This window comes from Psittacula echo (assembly GCF_963264785.1).
Source record: "Psittacula echo genome assembly, chromosome: 2".
In the NCBI taxonomy this organism is placed as follows: Eukaryota; Metazoa; Chordata; class Aves; order Psittaciformes; family Psittacidae; genus Psittacula; species Psittacula echo.
In genome coordinates this window covers 31,076,775-31,097,025 of record NC_137737.1, presented here as the reverse complement: position 1 = coordinate 31,097,025, position 20,251 = coordinate 31,076,775, and the positions used below count along the sequence as shown (strand labels likewise).

The following is a 20,251-nucleotide window of genomic DNA, read 5'->3' as shown; positions in this document are numbered from 1 at the left end:
TTTATAGTATTAATTTGCAATAGAAATCCAAGTAATTTAATTTTTCTTGTTCTTAATATCGTTTTAATTTCTCAGTTGCTTAATGTCATCTTAATATTTCATATCTGAAGTCTTCAGATTAAGTGCTTCAGATAGAAGTTAAATATTTAAAATAGTTTTATAGCAATAGCCAGACCCAAATTGTAAAGTATATCTGTTTTTATGGCTTGCTTTCCAGACCAACAGTGACTAAAGAGCAGTTGAAGGCTTCATTTTAGCATTCTGTTTCATTTGAAGTTCAGTGGAGTCCTACAGTGATTCTATCTACAAAAGAAAAGCTATAGGAAATTATAAAAGTAAATGTGAACGTTTTAACTGAGGGTCCCATTATCTAGAAAGACCATTTACACTTCTAATTCTGTGGATGCCATTTGGCACAATTCATTACCTGCATGCACAGCCTTCCTAGGTGACACTGGCATGAGTGAAACAGAGCAAACAGATACCATTTTGGAACATCAGGGTTTCTAAATAAGTGCATATTGCATCTGAAAACTGCATTTTCATCACAAGGGTTATATTCTGTGGTTGACAACATGGTTCCAGAAAGGTATGCCTGTCAACACATCCCAGCTTTGAGGACATCATCTTTCACTTACAAGCAAAAAACACCAGCCAAAGGACTATGATTGTAAAATAAACATTATGCTATTGCTTAGTTGCAGAAAATAAAAAATGTTTTAGTTCTGAAGTTGGTGTGAATTGGTAAAAATAACCGTAGAGATAACCACTACATCCATAAGCAATTATTTACTACTTACTGTTACTTTTCTTCCTAGGTAGGATTCAGTGATTCTAACATTGCTTCCTGTTGTGTCTCTAGTTATTACAGATAAGTGCGGCTGTGTCTCGTGTAGCTGACCACTGCACATGTCAAATGCAATTATATCACTTCCTTCTTTGGCAACAAAGCCACAGTTGCAGGATGCTGGGTAGTGAAGACTTCCGCAGTTCCACTGGCGAACATGAACTTCAAAATCTCGAGATGTACTCTTGTAGAGAACAAATGTTCCCCTTTTAAAATTGTCATAGCGCCTGGAATCAAAAGAATAGCATGTGATATCAGTTTGGTTATAAAAGAGTGGTATAACAGGTCAGCAACTTCATCTTATAACATACTTCTATTATTTGGTGAACTTTGATAGTGCAACTTATTTTGCTGCATCAGAAAACCCAAACAATTCAGCCAACAAACTAACACATAACTTTGTTCTGAACAAACACCATCATAACTTCCTCTGTGCAGCTCTAAATCGAAAAAATTAAACCTGTTTACAGCAGAAAAATAAGGAATAAGAGAATGATAATGAGTAGAGTATATATAGAAAACAGTTGTGAATAGAAACACAACCATGAAGCCACTGCCATTCTGTTTAGGGCTTTTTTTAACAGTGCTTATGACAGGGAACTGGAGGGTACTTCTCAACCTCTGTGTTTCTACAGCTGTACACCTACGCTGCAAGAGCAGCAAGATACACAACAGTGTGTGGAGGGGGGGGGGAAGCTGCTGAAAACCATGTAAATACCCTTTACAAAATGATTTAGAAAGTCACATACTTTTAAAAAGGTCTGTTTCAATAAGATGGAGATGGGGAGCGCTTCTTCACAAAGATTTGAGAATTATTTAAGATGAAAACCATAGATAGAAACCCATAAATAAGGACTTAATTTTTTTCCTTAGGGTTAGGCACCTGTTCCCTGAAGCAACGTTAAAATAGCCAATTTAATGATTCAGTGGTGAGAAGGAGGGGGAGGAAATAAGGAAAAAAATCCCAGCTTTTCCTAGAAGTTAACAGCCTCTTAGCTATAAATGGCATTTGCAAGTTAATTGCAGAATGGCGATTTGCTTTTTGTATAATAGGCCAGCAGAAAAGCTGCAGATGGCTACCCTACTGGGACTGCATAGGATTACTCATGACTCAACAAAGACAGTTCCTTTAATATATGTTTCCTCAATTTGTAAAATTAAGTAGCAACAGACTTCATCCTTAAAAAGGAAGTTCTTTCCCCTCAGCATCATGCTTCCAGCTGGACCACATCACAGTAAATCATTTCTTCATAAGAAAGCCTGATCATAATGCACTAATGGTTAAAATGCTCAGTCAGGTCACTGCTAGAATTTCCACTGAAGGAGGAACCACAAGATCACGATAATAATAACAAAGTTACTGGGGTTATTACTAGTCACAGCACTATCAGAAAAGCAATTACAACTTGTTTTTTCCCTTTTGTTATGAATTTCACAGAAGAATAGGGTTGTGGGCTGAACATTCTTATTTTGAGGCCACATATCCTCCTTTTCACCCTGCCACTTGAAGAATTACGTTCTCTGCTCAGCAGAAGTACGTAAGTCCCAAGTGTGTGTGTTTGTTTTGACACCTTCCATGAATTAGAAACACTTTGAAAGACAGAAGCATACCAAAAACATGCCAGCTTTGGCCAAGGAAGCTGTCTTCACTTAGTGAATGTCAGTGATGTGCAAGTAACGGCAGTGAATAGGTCACTTTCAGTGCCATTAATGAACTCAGCACAACGTTACACAGACAGCAGATAACTTCTAACAACTTGATCCTTGCAAGGATTCAGATACTGACACCTAGAAATAGGGAAACTATGCTGTAGACTGAGAGCACTTTTGCACTAAAACAGTTTTGTCTAATCTATCATCTTATCATTGTTCATATTTAAGAACATTTCTTTCATAGTTAACAGACTGTACAGCAACCACTCCTCTCTCAGAGCACTCCTCTAAATAATCCGTTTGCTTCACCCTGTTGTCACAAACCCAAAACTTGCATTTAGAAATACAAATATTTCAAACATTGTCATAACTGGCATAACTATTCTTATTGCCCAAGAAAGAATGTAAAATACAGAGTGCAATTAACTTGAATCACCAATACAGATTGTAAATAAATAAATAAGCAGATACATAATACACCAACCCCCCCCCAAACCACCTACGAAAAAATGCCAACACACTTAAAATTAACAGCAGCAATCTAGCAATTACCTTCCATCAAATGTAATTATATGAGGGTCAGTAAATGAGTAGCAGTAGGCAGTGGGTAGATCCTTTACTCTAATCTTCAAAACAAAGAAGTACATAGTAAGCAATGTCAGATTAGGAACTAGACAGACTCAGGCATTTATCTTATGATACTAGTTTACACTCTGATAAATATTATACTATACTTTTAATCAATCTGAGCTGTTGTGTCAACATTAAAATGTAAATAATAACAATAATAATAATTCAAATGAAAATGCAGCAATTCAATGAAAACAAAACAATGGAAAATTGACCACTTGGAAATCATGATGTGAGTCAGCAAGTTGTAACCGGAATAGAAGCTTCATTAACATCAGCCACATTTCTGGGCAGTTTACAGATCTTAACATGAAGATTTTCAACCTGTGTGCTTTCTGGAACATAGCCATTCCACAGGAAATTCACACTGGATATAGGTTCGACTGCAATTCTAGTAATTCTGTCTCCATCCTGCATAAAGTCTGTCACAGCAGTGAAATAAATTACAGCTTGACTACAGATTCCGTTATTGCAGGGTTTCTGAAGAAGATCCACATGACAAGAAGAAAGAGCCAAGTTTAAACCTAACTGCTCTTTACCTGTTTCAATAAAAACACATCATTAGTGAGTTTTCTGCTAAGTCACATTTTGTATACTACTGTTAATATAGTTACTAACTCATTTACAAATACGTTAATAAATTAATTATGCATTTTTCTTCTGTTTGGTCATGCAAACCCCCCTCTCTACATCTTCATACACACATCCAAGAAAATGGTTTTGAATTTTACATTTTGATAGACAAATGGAAATCATGATAGGCTTGCTAATGGGACATAAAAACTGTAATCTGTATAGGCAAGGCTCCTCCTGGGGTTCACAGGACTTGCGCTTGAGAAAGTACTACAGAAAATGGTAGCAATAGTAAAAAATGAGGACTTAATGACTGCAGCATATACATTTGCAACACAACAGGTTAACAAAATGAACCAAATTATAAACTTTGCTAGCATCTGGGCATTCTGTCTATTCACGTTAAAGAATATAGGTCCAATATTCATAGCTGCCAAAACCACCTACTCACAAGTAATGGATTATGGACACATTCTTCCATACTTTCAGCAGCAGTACATACACTCTGTGAATATTTTGTTTTAACATTTTCGGAAGTATTTACAATGTAACAGCTTCTCCAAAGAACAAAAATGGTGGGAATATTCAGAAAAACACATTAAATATACAAAATGCAAGAAAAATCAGGATAATACTTACCTTCATCAACAGTATGTAATGTTAATGAGATTTTGCAGTCACTTTCAAGCTGGCTAAACTCAGGACAAGGAATAGGAATGCTACTTTCTATTACCAGTCTGTATTCCTTCCCATTTTCTGATATATCGTATGTTTCTGGATGTATCTAGCACAGAAGAAATTGCACTTAAAACACAAGCTTTGAGAGTAAACTACAGCAGTGCTTATTAACCAGCAAGGAATACAGTATAAAAACCTAAAGAGATGGAATGGCACGATGCATGGCCTGCTCTATTTCATCAGGCTTACTTAGATTGTCTGAAGCACAGCGACATACTGGGGAAAAGATGAGGGCACATTATACAAAATACAAGAATATAGGAGAGGTAGGAATAAGGGGCATGGATAAGGAAAAGGCAAGAGTAAAGGCTAGTTAGGAAGGTAAGGAGCACCACAGAAATGTATTCTCTGTGTAACTTCTGAAAGCTAAAATACAATACAATAAGTTGTATTATCTGGGAGGAAGGGAAGGGGAAGCTACCGCCAGGCAGCAATGTCCCAAAAGAATTTGGAAGTACCATATTTCTGTTGGTGTTCCTTTCCATAAACTTACAACACACCTCACTATAGATGCACAATCAAAAATGCAACTACAGATCAGTAACAGAGGCCTACAACTGGGTGTTGTACACCGGGTGAAATCCTGAACACAGCCTCACAGGACAACAAAAGTAATGCACTCACACATTGCAGTGTACACTACATATTCACACTTACATGAGATAAATCTGGGTCATGACCCTGCAGAAACATAAGCTCAGGCTTAATTTTATGAAGGGCAAATCCTTAAGTCAACAGGTCTATTCCAAACATGTAATGACATGTAATGTAATGTAATATCTTTCTGGGATTTGGGTCCTATTCCTAGCCAGCAAATGGGTCCCTATAGCTATATCCACAGCAGGAATTAAAATGAGATTGGAGCTTGGCCTCTGACTTAGTGGCATGGCATAGCTCATGTCCCAGTTTACTTCTCCAAGCCCAGACCAGGTTGGCCTCACCCTTCCCTTACTCCCATGGCCAGCTGGAAGCGGCCCTGGCCTGGGCTATCCTGTGAACCATGTGCTGGGAGAGCCTGCTGGCATAATCCAAAATCATGCCAGAAAAAGCAGGAGCAGTTAAACATAATGGATAAGTGTACCAGGGCTCAGATCTGATGCTGGAAATTAAGTCTGTCACTACGTGTGTGAGCTGCCAATTCAGCTTTCCTGCACCTTGATGAGCTCAGAGACAACTCTGACTCTTCTGCTTTTTGACAAATTTAGGTTCACTATAACCAACACCACATGCTATTAATTCACAATTAATACATACTGAGTGCCTTCTACTCAGAGGACTGACTGCTGTAGCAATACTCAGATTCCCACTAAGTAAAACATTTTCTTTCAAAATTACCTTAATGCCAGCAAAAAATTCCTTGCTCTCAACAGAAGAACTTTGAATATCTGGCTTCTCCATGAAAAAAGTAGAACTGCTACAGTACACCTGTAGGGTAAAACCAGCATAAGAGAATACATTTTTGGTATGAAGTGGTCATGTGAAGACAAAACCCAGCCATCGTGGGTCAGGTTGATAGATTCATGAGGCCCAGTCGTCTGTTTGCACCAAAAGTTACCAATTGCCAACAGTGCTGCTTAAGGAAAACATAGAAACAGATCAAGACCTTTTCCTGGCATGTTTATGACTGTGCCTTTACTTTTGAATGTCACTGAGCTAACACTGTCAGGCAGCTATTCAAATAGTCTCCAAAGGATTTTTGAGGATTAACAATTGCATAGCCTATGCAAGCAGCCTGGCTTTGGCTTGAACATACGTGCATGCCAGCATGTGCTTTTCTGTGTTTTTATTTGGCCAAGAAAAATTAACCTGTATTTTGGTATATACACATAGAAAGCTTACAGATTTTCCAATGCTTAAGCTTCTCAAGCCCAGGCCTTGATTCTGCTATCACACAAGGCAATGCAGGTACTCCCATGGCTTTTGGTGGCAGAGACAAAACCATTTAAATCCAATCCTAGAGACAAACCATCAAGCAGCAATGCATTATTGATTCAGAGTAAAGGAATCTATCTAATGAATCAACAACACAGCTTCTCACAACCTCTGGCTCTTACAGCCTCTCACCTTGATGCAGTTGCACGCAAAGATCCTCTTAATTTATAATATCAAAGAAAATCACAGTACAGAATGAAGAAGATGCAACTCAAAAAAACATTTATCCCCTGGAGGCGCACTATACTGTCCTGAGACAAGCAGTCTCAAAACCTTAATGGCAGTAATAATTACTGATATATTCCATGGTATTTCCACATTCATATGGGCACTGTTGGTGTAAGCAACAACTAGATGCAGTATGCTCCTGTCAAGAAAAATTATACAGCAAGGTGCTGGAACTCTGTCTCTACCAACTGTTAGTGTCTACTGAGACATATTCACAAAGATACAAAGAGATAATAATTTCATTTTAACATACTCTGTCTCCCAGTCTGACGCTTATCCCATCTAGTTCTAGAAGTGAGAAGCCATGAAATGCTGTTTCATGTTTCAGTTCTTCTTTGATACCTTCAGGAGAAAGTCTTGACCAAGTTACAGTGAATCCAACTGAGCTGTTCACAGAAGGAATGCCAAAAGTACACCTCAGATAAATGCTGCCTTTGATCAGCTCTGCTACAACTTCAGGAATGGCTGGTAGTGGTGGTGACACAGCTGCAGATAATGAAGCAGCTATATTACCTAGTCAAACAGAAGTGTGGTTAGTGCTTTTTATTCTTTGCAAAACCAGTATTGGATGAAATGACACTGACATACATTTTGCCATATTTACCAAATAATATTTAAATATTTATTTGCCAAATAATATTTACCTTTTTTCATATGGGGAAATATTACATAGTTTCTTAGAGAATCAGAAAATGGGTATGTTCCTTGTATTAATTATTAAAAGGAGAAAACACTCTTTGTCAGTTTTTGATTGCATTCTAGCCAATACGAAGGTGCTGAAGAGCAGGGAAACAAAAAACCCTAACCAAACCAACCAAGAACAACCATGCAAACAAAAAGCCAAGGGAATAAAATGCAATTAATTATTTTACCTGACAGGAGAGAGCAGCCTGCAAAGGAATTTGCCTGACAGAAGAATATCTCCTCTACTTACAAAGAAAGGAAGAGGAGGGAGATGTAGGAAACAGGAAAAGCAAAAAGGGCTACGTAAAAAGGAACAGATTAAGCAACAGTATGATCTGTAGATTCACCTTATATCTGACTCCCAAAGAATCAAGGTAATCTGTAAATCAGCATTTTAAAAATGACTTTTTAAAACTCTGGTATTTATTCTGCACATTATACTGAGAAACTACTTTTGTAAACCAAGGTCTGAAATTACCTCCAAACTGCTCATTTTGCAACAGACTGAGCAATGCTGTTAAGAACACAAACGTTTTTGTTCAAGACAAAATATGACGAAGTGTTGACATTATTGTGTCACAGATGCACATAAAATCTTGAAAATCAAAACAAAACACTCACTGCTACAGGCGCCTTGAATTTCCCTTCCCTCAGGATCACAGGTCTGTGGCTTTGCATCTGAAACAACTATAAATTGCTCTTAAATTGTATATTCACATGCATACAGAGTATGTACACCAATCCTCTTAAATTACTGCCCTGTGTTAAAAATACACCAAATATCACAAGGCACTAATTGAAGTTTAAACTAGCAGAACAGGAGCAATCTTGTAATCGGATCCATACACAATTATCACAGCAATCAGTACAAAGCCTTGTGCTGGTAGCCACAAGTAGATTAGCTACACCTGGGAGGAAGGGTACAGAATATTCCATCACCTCCACATCTTTTACTGAAGATGTACCCAGCCAATATTTATAGACGTTGTTAGTAAATAAAAACAAATTAAGTTATTCTGTTGAATACATATTTTGTCTCCCCAAATCCACAGTTTGAATGCTCATTCATTAACTGTAGCTCTGGACACCCCCATGCAGTTCAAGCCTTCCTTGAAAAAAAATCATCTTTCTTACATGGGCCTAAAAAAAAAAGTGCTTGTGCATTGCTATTGTTTGGTACTTCAATTATAAAACAAACAAAAAATCAAGTGGAACTTTTATTAAACATTAAAACACCAATGCACTTGTACCAGGAGTAGAAAGAGGTTAGCCACTGCACTCAAACTAAGTCCAAAGGGCATTAGCAACACTGAAAAGCCCATTTACCAGAAAGAAAGAAGAGCAGATTTTGATGTTCCAATCAAGTGTTACAATGTTTGAATTTCTTAGCATATAGAGATTGAAAATTTGCATCAGGTGTTTACAGCCACCGAGTGTTAAAGAGAAAACATAGTACACATGGTAACCTATATGTAAAAAGCAGCACGACAGTACAATCCACTTCTTAAGAAAACATCATTCTAAAAGAGGGCTTTTAAACTCAAAATGCGTTTCAGATTTACAGTATTCAGAAGAGCCAAACCAGTTATGCTTCTTGCCTCCTTTGTTTTGAGGCAGTAAAAATTTGCTAGCTCACTGCCTATGTTTTTTATATCCTCTTTCTCTTCATGAGCCATCACCCAAACTAAATGCAAGGTCCTACAGTGCAGGCATTCTTCAGTGCTTCAGTCACTGGCATGTTGAAATGCCCCATTTCTGGCCCTTTTTTTTACTGTCAATAAAACCTTGCAGAATGCCTCAGCAACAGGATCTAAAGGTATACTGATGGACCGATAAAGCACCAGAAAGCCCACTGATAGTTTTGCTATTAAGCTTTTGAAAGCAGTTGGTAATACAGAATATGACTTAGAGCAATATAGTATATGATGCATAGAAATATTGCCAGTATTTTCACAAGGGTATGTTATACAAGCTGAATAGAATTTCCTAATCCACTTACTTGTCACTGCTTCACAGTTTATAACTGTGAGGATTTAACCATGTCACCCTTTAGTTATCTAAAACATGTGGCACAGATAATGAAATATGGAAGTTTTGAGCTGTGAACACCAACACACTTTTGCAGCACAAAGCAAGAAATTGCAAAAGGACTCAAGTTCTTTCGCATAGTACTAATAAAGTGTGTATCAGTAGAGCATTTCTGTGTTGAATTTTCTTCTAGCAACAATATGTATGCTTTACAGAAAGCTAAAAGAGTTACAGTAAAAAAAAATACTTCTAATGGTGCTAAACAATAATTGATATAAACAGAGTTTGGTCAAATTACTAAACAAAATTTACTCTGACACGTAATTGTACACATATCCAGTAATAGGTATTTGCAAAGTATGAGTGCCATTGTAGGTACTCTGAATTTCAACAGAATTCTAGATGCATCTTATATTCTCACCTCATATGGAAAATTTCAAGGGTTAAGTTTGTGGGCTTTGAACAGTACTGGAATACTAAATGTAAGTTAGAAAGCGGTGGTGTGACCCCACCTAACAATACTGAATAATTTTCCTTTTGTATCAGTATTAAAAATAAGGATTGCAAGAAATTTTAACATATCTAAGTATTTCCAGATGTTTCTGTTCAGCCAAATACCAGAGAAACACACCTACGCATAAACACACACACACTTTGCTGAGTTAGAGCATGCATTTTCTCACCTTCTGCACAATACCCCATGCATCCTTGGGTGGGCTGCAGCAAGTAAACAAAGAAATCTCCACAGCTCCTCACGCTGACAGGGATTCGGAAAAGACAGCAGTCTTTTGAAGTGCTGAATAAAAACTGCCATGTAGCACAAGCTGTTAAGTGTTTGATCTCACCAGGTCGAGGCATGGATTCCGACTCCCTCAAAGACAACCAGACAGGAGCTTGAGTACCGCAGTGATTCATCTTCAGCACCAGAGAAAAACATCAGAAAATGGTTAATGCTTTATCAAACTGTAGCTGTGCTTTAATGAGAGGTGCATATATACTCATTCAATTTCCTGCATGAGCTTTTAGCAAAGTTTAGACAGTATAACTGAGGGCTTGATTACTTTCCTGCTCAAGGTTAAATACAAATACACACAAAAGAGACTTAAGTCCTTCTCTGAGTCCAGTGAATTTGCATTTTTAAAGACAGGCTATAATTCACTATCTGAAAAACTTAACCAGGAGCCACACCTGAGTATCTTGCCCCAAAAAGCTAACAGTTGTGTTATGGCTTAGTGAGCTACTCCACAGCCGTTAACCTACAGAAACTGTGTGAATGCTACCAGAGCACAGCAAATATGGGGTAGATCAACAAAAGGTGCTAAAGCTGACATATTTCATCTGCCTTCTGCCACGGACTGAAGGCTCAGGTAACCTGCTGGATTTCTTCTAAGAGATATGGCCAGCTGATGCAAGGTTACTGACTTTCAGCCCTCACTAAAAATGCAAGACACCTGATAAGCCCTGTCTGTCTTTCAATTCACCACCTTTAGAAACAGATATGCTCGTAGCACCCCCCTGTAACAACCACAGTGGCTTTGTAGCAACCCTAAATTCTTTGATGTTTACAAAGTAATAGGCTCCACAAGGTCTGTGGTTCAGATGCTGATTGAACAGGTGATTTAAGAGGGCTGTTGTTCCCTCTCTTGAGAGCAAAAGCCTTTTTCAGTGTTTTTCCTCATGGAATGAGAAGTGTGCTGTGGAATAGTCTCCTTCACTTCTCACCACTGCAGGTGGCTACATTGGGTCTTCAGGTCAAGGAAGCTGCCATGCTGGTCACAACTTAACAGTAGTACCACTTGTAGTAACTGTAGTAAGTCTGATTTAGCAGATACAAGAGTTTACCAGTGAAATAGAGAAAAATTAATCCTGAGAAAAGGAGACAAAGGAGGAATGTGGTTCATGGGTTATCAGAATGAGTTAAAGATCACCTCCTGTCTTCCATGTGCTGCAGAAACCAAACTGAAGAGAAACACCTAGAAGGACACAGTGTGTTAAAGCCAGCATCTGCCAAATATTTACATGAAAACTGTAAGTCTGAAATTGTGAGATTTGGAGAAGCTTCATACATTGCCTCAAGTATTCCTTTCTTTGACCCGATAGTGAAACAAAGTCTCGTATCATCTTGCGTTTAGATCTCATGGTCTAAAGAGTAACTACAGACTCATTAAGCAATTATTCATCTCAAAAGAATACTTTTCTTTCCTAATCTATAATATTTGAGCCCACCATCAATCCAGCAGATAGAATTAATGAGAAATAGACAGAAGTAGGATAGATTGTTTAACAGAGTCTGAATCTCTGACAACTATTAAATATAGCTATAATAAAAGTTCTCCTAAAGGGAAAGAAAGGAGGAAACTTCCAAAACAAGACATCCATTTTAGTTTGGTTTTAATGTTTTGACTTTGAGATTTCAAAATAGATGTCTTGTTTCTGTCAACAGATGCAAAGAAGCAGATGTCAGTGCATAAATTTCATTTACTAAGTAAGTTTTGAATTCATCTCTTTCCAACTGTAATTATATGGGCACCTCTATGTTAGCATGGTAGCCTATTTTTAACAAATACTTACTAAGGACTGACTGAGAACTTTGGTCAGATTTCTATAACTTTCCTGGATGATCTGAGCAGGTATTTTGCTAGTCTAACCTCTGTTCTATAAAACACACTGGTTCTTCCTCTGGTTTATCATGCTTATTCTTTGCATAAAAGTATCCTTTTTGAGAAAATACAACGATTTAATTAATCTGTTTGTATTAAATTTAAGTGAAAGAAATTCCTTCAGGAATCATACTTTTTGCTAGGTTTTTGCAGTATAAAAGCTAGGATAACAGTAGCCTCTGTAACACGTCCCTCTGAGTCCTTTGGTCAGCTGCACATTAAAGGTACTTCATGGCTTTATACTGATGTAAAGATTTAATAAAATACATAATTTAAAAAAAGAGGGGCTGCTATAAACTCAGTTTAATTTTAACTGGTTAGTATTCCTTTTAAAGCCTTTTATTGTTGAGCTTTTCTTTTCTTTTTGTTTTTTAAAAAAAACTATGACCAGGCAATTTCAATTAATGACAAAAATCATGCATAAAATATTCTAATGACATTTTTATCTTTTTTTGAAGAAGGAAATGTTTTAAAACAGAAAACTACAAAGATGTATCTTCTTATAATATAACCATACAGAGATGTTGGTATGCTCCAAAATAAAGCACTACAAGACTACAAGTCTAAAGTATTAAATATTCCACGGAATTTTTGAATCTTATGGCACTTGCACAAGACAAGGCAACTAATCTTCAGTTAGTTCTGTTAGTCCAAGTAATTTTAGAAATAATCTCTCCTAATATGACCACTTTAAAAGCTCCACAATTACTGGATTCATGTGGCTGCAGGTGTTTACACAGCTTTCGCATGGCCTTCCTAACAGACCGACCATCACACAGTTGCAGCTTTAGAACATGATATCCCTGCTACGTTACCACTGAGAACATCTTTAGCAAGGACTACAAATGACAGGTTTTGAGGGTCTAAAAGGGATGCAATTTATCATCCTCTGCTGTTGCCCTTTCAATATAAAATTTTCAGTGCTAAGACTTAATTGTCCAGTTAATACATTTTATTATATGCAAGTATTTAGAGAGAACAGGTACTATGTATTCCTCTACATAAGTCTCCACAACCATCTTCTTTTTTTGTATGTAAACTACTGGAAAATTCTTACAAATAAATATATATTTTTCATAATCAAGTGAGTTGTAACAATACCTCCACGCACTTGGTCGGCATCTCAGCAGGCTTATCAAATATCATAAAGCGGTACCATCCTGGTGTTAGCGAATGGTCACATATTAAATCCTGAATAGCTGATTGCTGGAGGTGGGATGAATCAAAATCAATGCTTCGGTAAGGGCTCTGCAGAATCTGATGCCCACCAGGAGAGCATTCAAGAACTGTGGAGCAAGAGTAATTGGAGTATCAAGGTGGAACGCCTAACAAGTGTGTTAGAAAAGATGTTGAGTATTTGTAATGGGAAAACGAGGATATATTGAAATATGATGTGAAGCTACTTTTACTGAAAACCACATTGAAGTAACAACAACAAATAGGTATGGCACTTTAACAAATTTAACAAATAGGTTGGCACTTTAAAAAATTAACAGAATTCATCATGTGATAACTTTCCTTTTTTTAACTTGACAATAAATGCAAACTAATAATCACATTAGCCGTTTACCCTAGATGTAAAAACTGGAAGGGAATATGTTTACACTTTCTGTCTGGATTTTTACTTTCTAGTTCCACTGGTGTTTATGAAATTTAACAACCTGAATAAAAATGGGGTGTCAGATACATGAGAGAATCAGAATCTTACCTCAAGAGGAGTAAGGATTATCGAAAGATCTTTTGGAAATAGGCTACTATTTGACAGGGTTTCTATGCATGAAATGAAGAATTCCTTCAGATGGAAGAGAGGTAGTTCATACAGTTTGCATGTATACATGCACATCACAGCAGAAGTGTGTATTGAAATGGGCAGATACTTAGGTACACATTTTAAGTCAGTTGGCATAAATGGCATGCTAAATTTTAATGATGTAAATACAACTGACAAACATATTTTTGGACATCTAAGAACCCTTGTGGGCTCAAAAAAAAATCTTAAAAGTTACTGATAGATACAATGAAGGATGAGAATATGAACAGCTTTTTACAACAGTTTGTTTTAAATGCAAACTCATTCAAAAATAAAGCAGAATCCCAGAATTTCTGAGTCTGATCTGGCGGCTGAGTTGATTCCTGTCAAAGCCAGTGACAATAAAGTTCAGGCTAATGGCATATTTGCATGCAACATACTCAATAGCCATTCTTGCTGAGGAATGTGTTTGGAAAATTAAAGTAGGGGAAAATAAAGTAAGAGAATGTTTATAAATAAATGATGTTTAAAAATACACCTATCTATTAACCCCGGTTTTAAAAATAGATACCAACTGATGCTGACTGTGAGAGGAATTTCAGGTTATGTTGAATGACACAGTTAATCTTAATTCTTGCCTCTACTATGCTAGTAATGAATTTTAAAAAAATGCAGTTATAAGAAAAGCTCTATAATTTTACATTTTTAATATTAAAACTCAGATCTTCAATTTTCACTCCCAAGTTTTTCTGGTTTTTTTCTGCATTTGTCCCATATTTTGCATGGTGTAATTATGTCACTGATTACAAACATATTTTGGTTTTACTCATGCAATAATACACTGTCTTCCACATTTTTCATGTCATTGTCCATGACTATATCACATTATAACTACAATTATACAACAGTTTCAAAATCAGGTAATTCCCTTCCTTTAAATGGAGAAGATGCCCCAGTGAAAGAATCAACTTAATCTCTTTCAAGCGCAGTATGAGAATCCTATACTCTTTCAAAAACTGAAGAGTTAATCTGATAAGGCTTTAGGAGACCCAGGCAGGTAACAATAGCTCTATCTTCTATCCTCTAAAGGCCCAGGGAAGTCAATGTGATTGACTGTGCCACCACTGTGCTTCTAAGATGCTGGCGGAAGCCTGTAGGCTATTTGTGTCCACACAATTTGACCTTATCAAGGGTTTATCCTTCATCGGAATTTGAAGAAAAGCCCTTGAAGAATCACAGGTCAGTCATGTGTGTTATTGTAATGTTTTCCAAGCAAGCTACAGCACAAGCAGTTTACGAACCATGGTGAAAGTTTCTTCCTGTCTTCTGTGTTTTATTGGAATTCTCCCTATCATACAGCACTCTCATTAGTTTTCTTTCCTGTAACTGAATCACTCCTGATACAATTAATATCTGTTACCTTTTCCATTAATAAATCAAGCTAAACATGAGACAAGTCTTTATTTTCTTTTCCTCCACAGTTTAATTAGATCATTGTTTGATAGATCTTTAAAACAGCTGACTGTACTCACTTGTAATAGGGTCATAAATCCTACTAAAGATCAAATTATATGTTTCTTATTATTATGCACATCACTTTAAAATGTCACCCAGCTCTTCGTGTATTCTTTCTTCCTTTTTAGCTGTATGCTAATATTTCCATAGTTAATGCTTGGAAATCTCATGTTGCTTAACACTGGTTGATTTTTTCTTTCTTTTCTTTCCTTTTCTTTCCCATTCTGCAAAACAACTGAAAACAACTGTCATCATCAATAATAAAAATTAAATTATTTTATTACACATCTGAGTGTAACTGATGTGCTGTCTAGCAACAGCAGAAACAAATAAAACTATCATATTTAAGGACATATAGACAAGAAATCAGTGCTGTGTTCTGTGTGGAAAAAGTTGCCCCTGCAGATCCCTACTCAAATCAAAGGCATTTAAGGGAAATGTTGGCTAAATTTTCCACTGACATCATGATTTCCTTATTCAAGATGTATAAAAAAATAATTTTTGACATAAGCATTCTTTCAAACTTCATTCTCAGAATTACAAATACTGATTTTGCTGCAGTGCTCCAGCAAAACTTTACCCGTGTCCAAAACCCAGCAATGTTCAGCCCAATGAGTCAAGGCTGACAAAATAACAAGGAACTGAAAACACGGTCTGATGACTTGAAAGCACTAAGGAAGCTTACCCACAGGGCAAGCTTATCTACCAGCTGTGCATAGTGTAGAAGGAACATTAAAGTATAGCAAGATGTATGTGCTACTGTTGACTCGACTTCACCCACAATCACAATGTTCTAATGTTTTCTGACACAAAATGGAAAAGTCATGTTAGTTGTAACTGAATTTATCATTTAAGCATGATTATTCTTCATGGAAATCTTTCCGTATATATGGGAATATTATTTTTAATGATTTCTTTTCAGACCTTTAAATGTATTAGTGATTTAATAGCTTTAATTTTAAATATTTCCTTTAGAATAATGGAGTTCTAATTATAAAATATACAAATGAGTACTTAAGAATTAAGGCCATGACATTCAGCCTCCATTGTAGATCGTGCACCATTGGTTTAACTTATCCTAGAGACAACACGTACAATAGAGTCTGAGGAGACTTATTTCTAGAAAGTCAAACTCTCCCATTTTGTTTGGAGGTCCAGATGCTGCATACTGTCTGCTGAACAAGCAATCTCTCTTGGGAAAATCGCAGCTGTTTCCCTAGAATTTGAGTTTACTTATCACATTCTGTGCTTTCCACAAACACCCTGTGTACTGCATATGGCTCTCTACTGTTCTTTAACTGAGGTCTCTGCGTGCCAAGAAGAATTTCATTCCATATTTGCTTTTTCCTGACTGTCTTCAGGATTAATATAGCGAGCTTTGCCTGGATCCATCCCAGACCTACTTGGTCCTGCCAGATACTGAAAAATGTGACCTTAAGCTGGAAAAGAATTCAACTTTTGCAACATCTTAAATACAAGGATAGCATTGTGCTGGTGGATGAGCCTTTTGGGAGAGATACACTGAAAACTCTGCCAACACATTGGGGTTTGTACCATTTACTGCCACATGCTGAGTCAGGTAATAGGTACTCTGAACATCACACATTAACCAAAAGAGGTTCTTGAAATCAACACAGCAGCTCACTTTCCACAAAGAGATAATTAAGTGGCTCCTGATGTTTGCCTCTGAGGCACTCCGATGGAAAATGAGTTCAGCAAAGGAAGGACTTTTCAATTCCCTGTTCACATGTCTATTCCAATCCATATGTAGAGAAGGGCTGATGATTTTCCACCTGTCCATAATGTTTCCAGCATTATGGAGCAGTCAGGGACTAAGGACCGCTGAGTGCCAACCAGAGCAGAGACAGGAAAAGGAGCCACTCGTTGAGTGCAGGTATGGCACAGGCAGTGGCAGGACTGGCAACTCAGTTCCTCAGGCACAAAAAGTTTATTAGTTTTTATCTCCTGCTGCCCAAAGGCGAGGGTCTGGCAAATGGCTACAGACAAATAGTGCCGTTAGTAAGTGCCCACTTAGACCTTGAACATGGTTTTTCTTGCATCTATTGATTGCAAAGGATGCATAGTATCAATATCCCAAGACAGAAATCAGAACAAGGATTGTATTTAACAAAAGGGCTTAGATGTATTTGTAGATTTAAATGTTTTCAAAATATTAGAATAGAGAGTTCACTTTTTGGAAGAAGTAATCCTGCAATAATTACTTTGGGTAACACTTTTAAAGCAAAATGTAAAAATGACTGTAACTAGTTACCAAAAAGGTAGCGTTTGTTTGGACAAGACATATACAAGAGCATGATCACAAATGTTGCAGCAATGACAGCACTGCAATGCAATGAAACAGGTATATGAATACTCCTGCACACAGAACAATGAAGAAAATAGAATCAAAATAACCTTATTTGAACGGGTGTTAAAACACTTTTGAACCACCCACGTCCACAGCCTAAGGGGGGTTTTGTAAAGGTAGTAAATAGTTGTGCAGCTTTTGAAAAAAAAAAAGTAAAATCTATGCTTGTAGCTGTCAATGTAATACGCTACAGTATCTACCCTTTACGAGGGTTTTCTCTCAGAAATCTGAAACAATACAGACACGGATTTTGCACAGGTCATGCAAAGCACTTCACTGAGGTCCCAGGTACGGGTATGTGTGCTCCAGCACACGGGGAACGGACAGCAAGGACGAGAGAATGGGAGCATTCACAGTCCTACCCTTCGGTGTTCTCTGGTAGGTTTCCCTGCAGGTGCACTGTGACAATGACAATTCCTACTCTGTCAGTTCATAAAGTTAAGCCTCCTCCAGTGAAAGTCGTTACACGTTACTACGGGGCCGGGACACAAGCCATGTGCGGGCGCCGGGTAGGGCCTGACCCGGCCGCTGCCCGGGGCTGCCTCAGGACCGGCAGGGCTGCGGGCAGGCGCTGTCCTCCCCGCGCCCGCCTCCCATCCCGCCCGGGCCCTCACACGCCCGCTGCCGTCGCTCGATGCCCGGTGCCGCTTACCTCTGAGGCGGCGCCGCGCCGCCGCCAGGCACCCCAGCACGGCCGCGCACAGCCACAGGCGGCGGGCTGCGGCGGACACTCCCGGCATGGCCCTGCTGGGCAGGGTGGACCGACGGACGGGCCTACGGACGCTCCGCTGCCTGTGCCGCAGCGCCTCCGCGCTCCTCTGTAGGCTCCGTGCGCCCACCCCGCGCCTCAGTGCAGCCCCTCCCGCAGGGGTCGCGGCGGGCCCGGCCCTACGCCCGCCTCCCCGCCGGCCCGGCCCCGCCGGGGGTCGTGGTGGGGTGTCCGCGGCCGCGCACAGCGGGGGAAGCTTGGGCCCTGTGCGCCGGGGCACCCTCTGTCCGGGTGCACACTGAAGAAGGTTTTCAGCAAGAAAAGAGACGAAACACTCAGCGGTTCTTCTCGGATGGGTTATAAAGGTGCTTTTCTATATTCCTGACAGACCCAGAGCTGGTCGGCGTCATGAAACAGCAATCTGTTTCTGTCCTCCGACCCATAGCTGTGCTTGTTTTCTAATATGCTGTAAAAGAGCCTGTTTAAAATTTTTGGTGAGGCACAGGTTGCCCAGAGAAGCTGTTGATGCCCCATCCCTGGCAGTGTTCAATGCCAGGTTAAATGGGGCTGGGAGCAACCTGGTCTAGTGGGAGGTGTCCCTGCCCACGCCGGTGTGTTAGAGCTGGATGAGCTTTAAGGCCGTTTCCCACCCAAACCACTCTATGATTCTATACACCTTTGGTCATTTACATAGATCACCAAGAGTGTTTTATAGTTTTGCTTTGGTAACAGTCACAGTTTGCTGTGTTTGACACTTAATGCAGAATGAGTTTAACAAACATTGAACAGTTTCAAGCATGCAAGTTTCAAGGCTTGCTGGGAGATGCTCCTCTTTCAAAATGTCTAGGAGAGGGCAAAGAGGACAAATCTCAGCATTTAAGATTTGGTAATGCTAGCATTTTTCTTTGTAGACCTGAGATCGTGCACGCACACAGGGTATGTGGACCTAAATCAAGCAAATAAATGTTGATGACACTAAAGCACACCTTACTGCAATCCACTCAACACCTGCAAGTCAGGTGTGACCTTAAACAGTCAGTGAGGACTGCTTCCAGGAAGTACTGCCCTGTGTGGCTCTTTGCAGAGCAGTTTTCCTTGCAAAAGGGGGTACCACGACATGGAGTGGAGGCAGAGGCGCAGCAGTGTCGTGTGATCAGCTTCTGTTCTCTTTTGCTCACATCCCCTGAGCCTCTTCATTGCAAGCAGCAGTTCAGCTCCGTGATGGCAATGAGTCTCTGAAAGAAGTCGTTGGCACAGCCTGAGAGTTGAATTCAGAGTCTTGAATTTCTGTTAGTTCCCCAAAGCAGGCACTTTTCTCCTAAGAATTGGGGGAAATTTTAAACAATGTAATTGTTTATTCAACTACCAGGATTATTTGTTACCAGATATGATCATTTTTTATCCTGAAAAGCTGAATGCATCTGAAATTAATTTGGGGGTTGTTTTATTTTTTCCCAAACTGCATGTTTATAAAGAGGACGAAAGTAAAGAGGCATTTTACAAAACAAATTACAAAATAAGGACCTAGAGAGAAAGAGAGGTGAGAAGCTGTGACAAAATTGAAACACTGAGCTACTTCTTTGACCCCTGCTAGTCATGATGGAGTGGTATTTACAGGAGGATTAACACCTTTCATCATGGATCATGCAGGAGCCCCAAAGAGATGGAAATAACGGCTGCTGGAGCAAAGATACCTTTCATCTTTTCTGCGCTGTTTTTGCTCTACCGGCTCCCTCTGCTACTATCAGCCTTGTAGCTTCTTACAGCAACAGCCGAGCAGGAATATATTGCGGTTAAAAGAGCTGAGAGCTTGCCAAAAGCAGTACTCGGTGCTCACAGCCACAGAGTTGTGTCAGTGACAGTGAATTTGTGAAAAATGAAAGTAATTCTAGGGCAGCCTCATCCTTATAATAGGAACATAGGCCTTTCCAGAAGG

The 20,251-nt window shown here is 38.8% G+C and overlaps 1 protein-coding gene across 1 annotated transcript in view; it reads right to left on the bottom strand.

Annotated features, from left to right (window-relative positions):
* Nucleotides 1–18,346, bottom strand: part of VWDE (von Willebrand factor D and EGF domains) — a gene marked incomplete at its 5' end in the record, with an annotated part of 39,847 nt that extends 21,501 nt beyond the window's left edge. Inside the window, 10 exons of the mRNA XM_080611786.1 lie at nt 801–1,074; nt 3,053–3,126; nt 3,455–3,669; nt 4,343–4,487; nt 5,777–5,866; nt 6,855–7,114; nt 7,907–7,972; nt 9,997–10,228; nt 13,075–13,259; nt 18,259–18,346. Coding sequence (XP_080467912.1) covers nt 801–1,074; nt 3,053–3,126; nt 3,455–3,669; nt 4,343–4,487; nt 5,777–5,866; nt 6,855–7,114; nt 7,907–7,972; nt 9,997–10,228; nt 13,075–13,259; nt 18,259–18,346 — 1,629 coding nt within the window. The remainder of the gene's footprint in view (nt 1–800; nt 1,075–3,052; nt 3,127–3,454; nt 3,670–4,342; nt 4,488–5,776; nt 5,867–6,854; nt 7,115–7,906; nt 7,973–9,996; nt 10,229–13,074; nt 13,260–18,258) is intronic.
* Between the last annotated feature and the right edge of the window lie 1,905 nt (nt 18,347–20,251).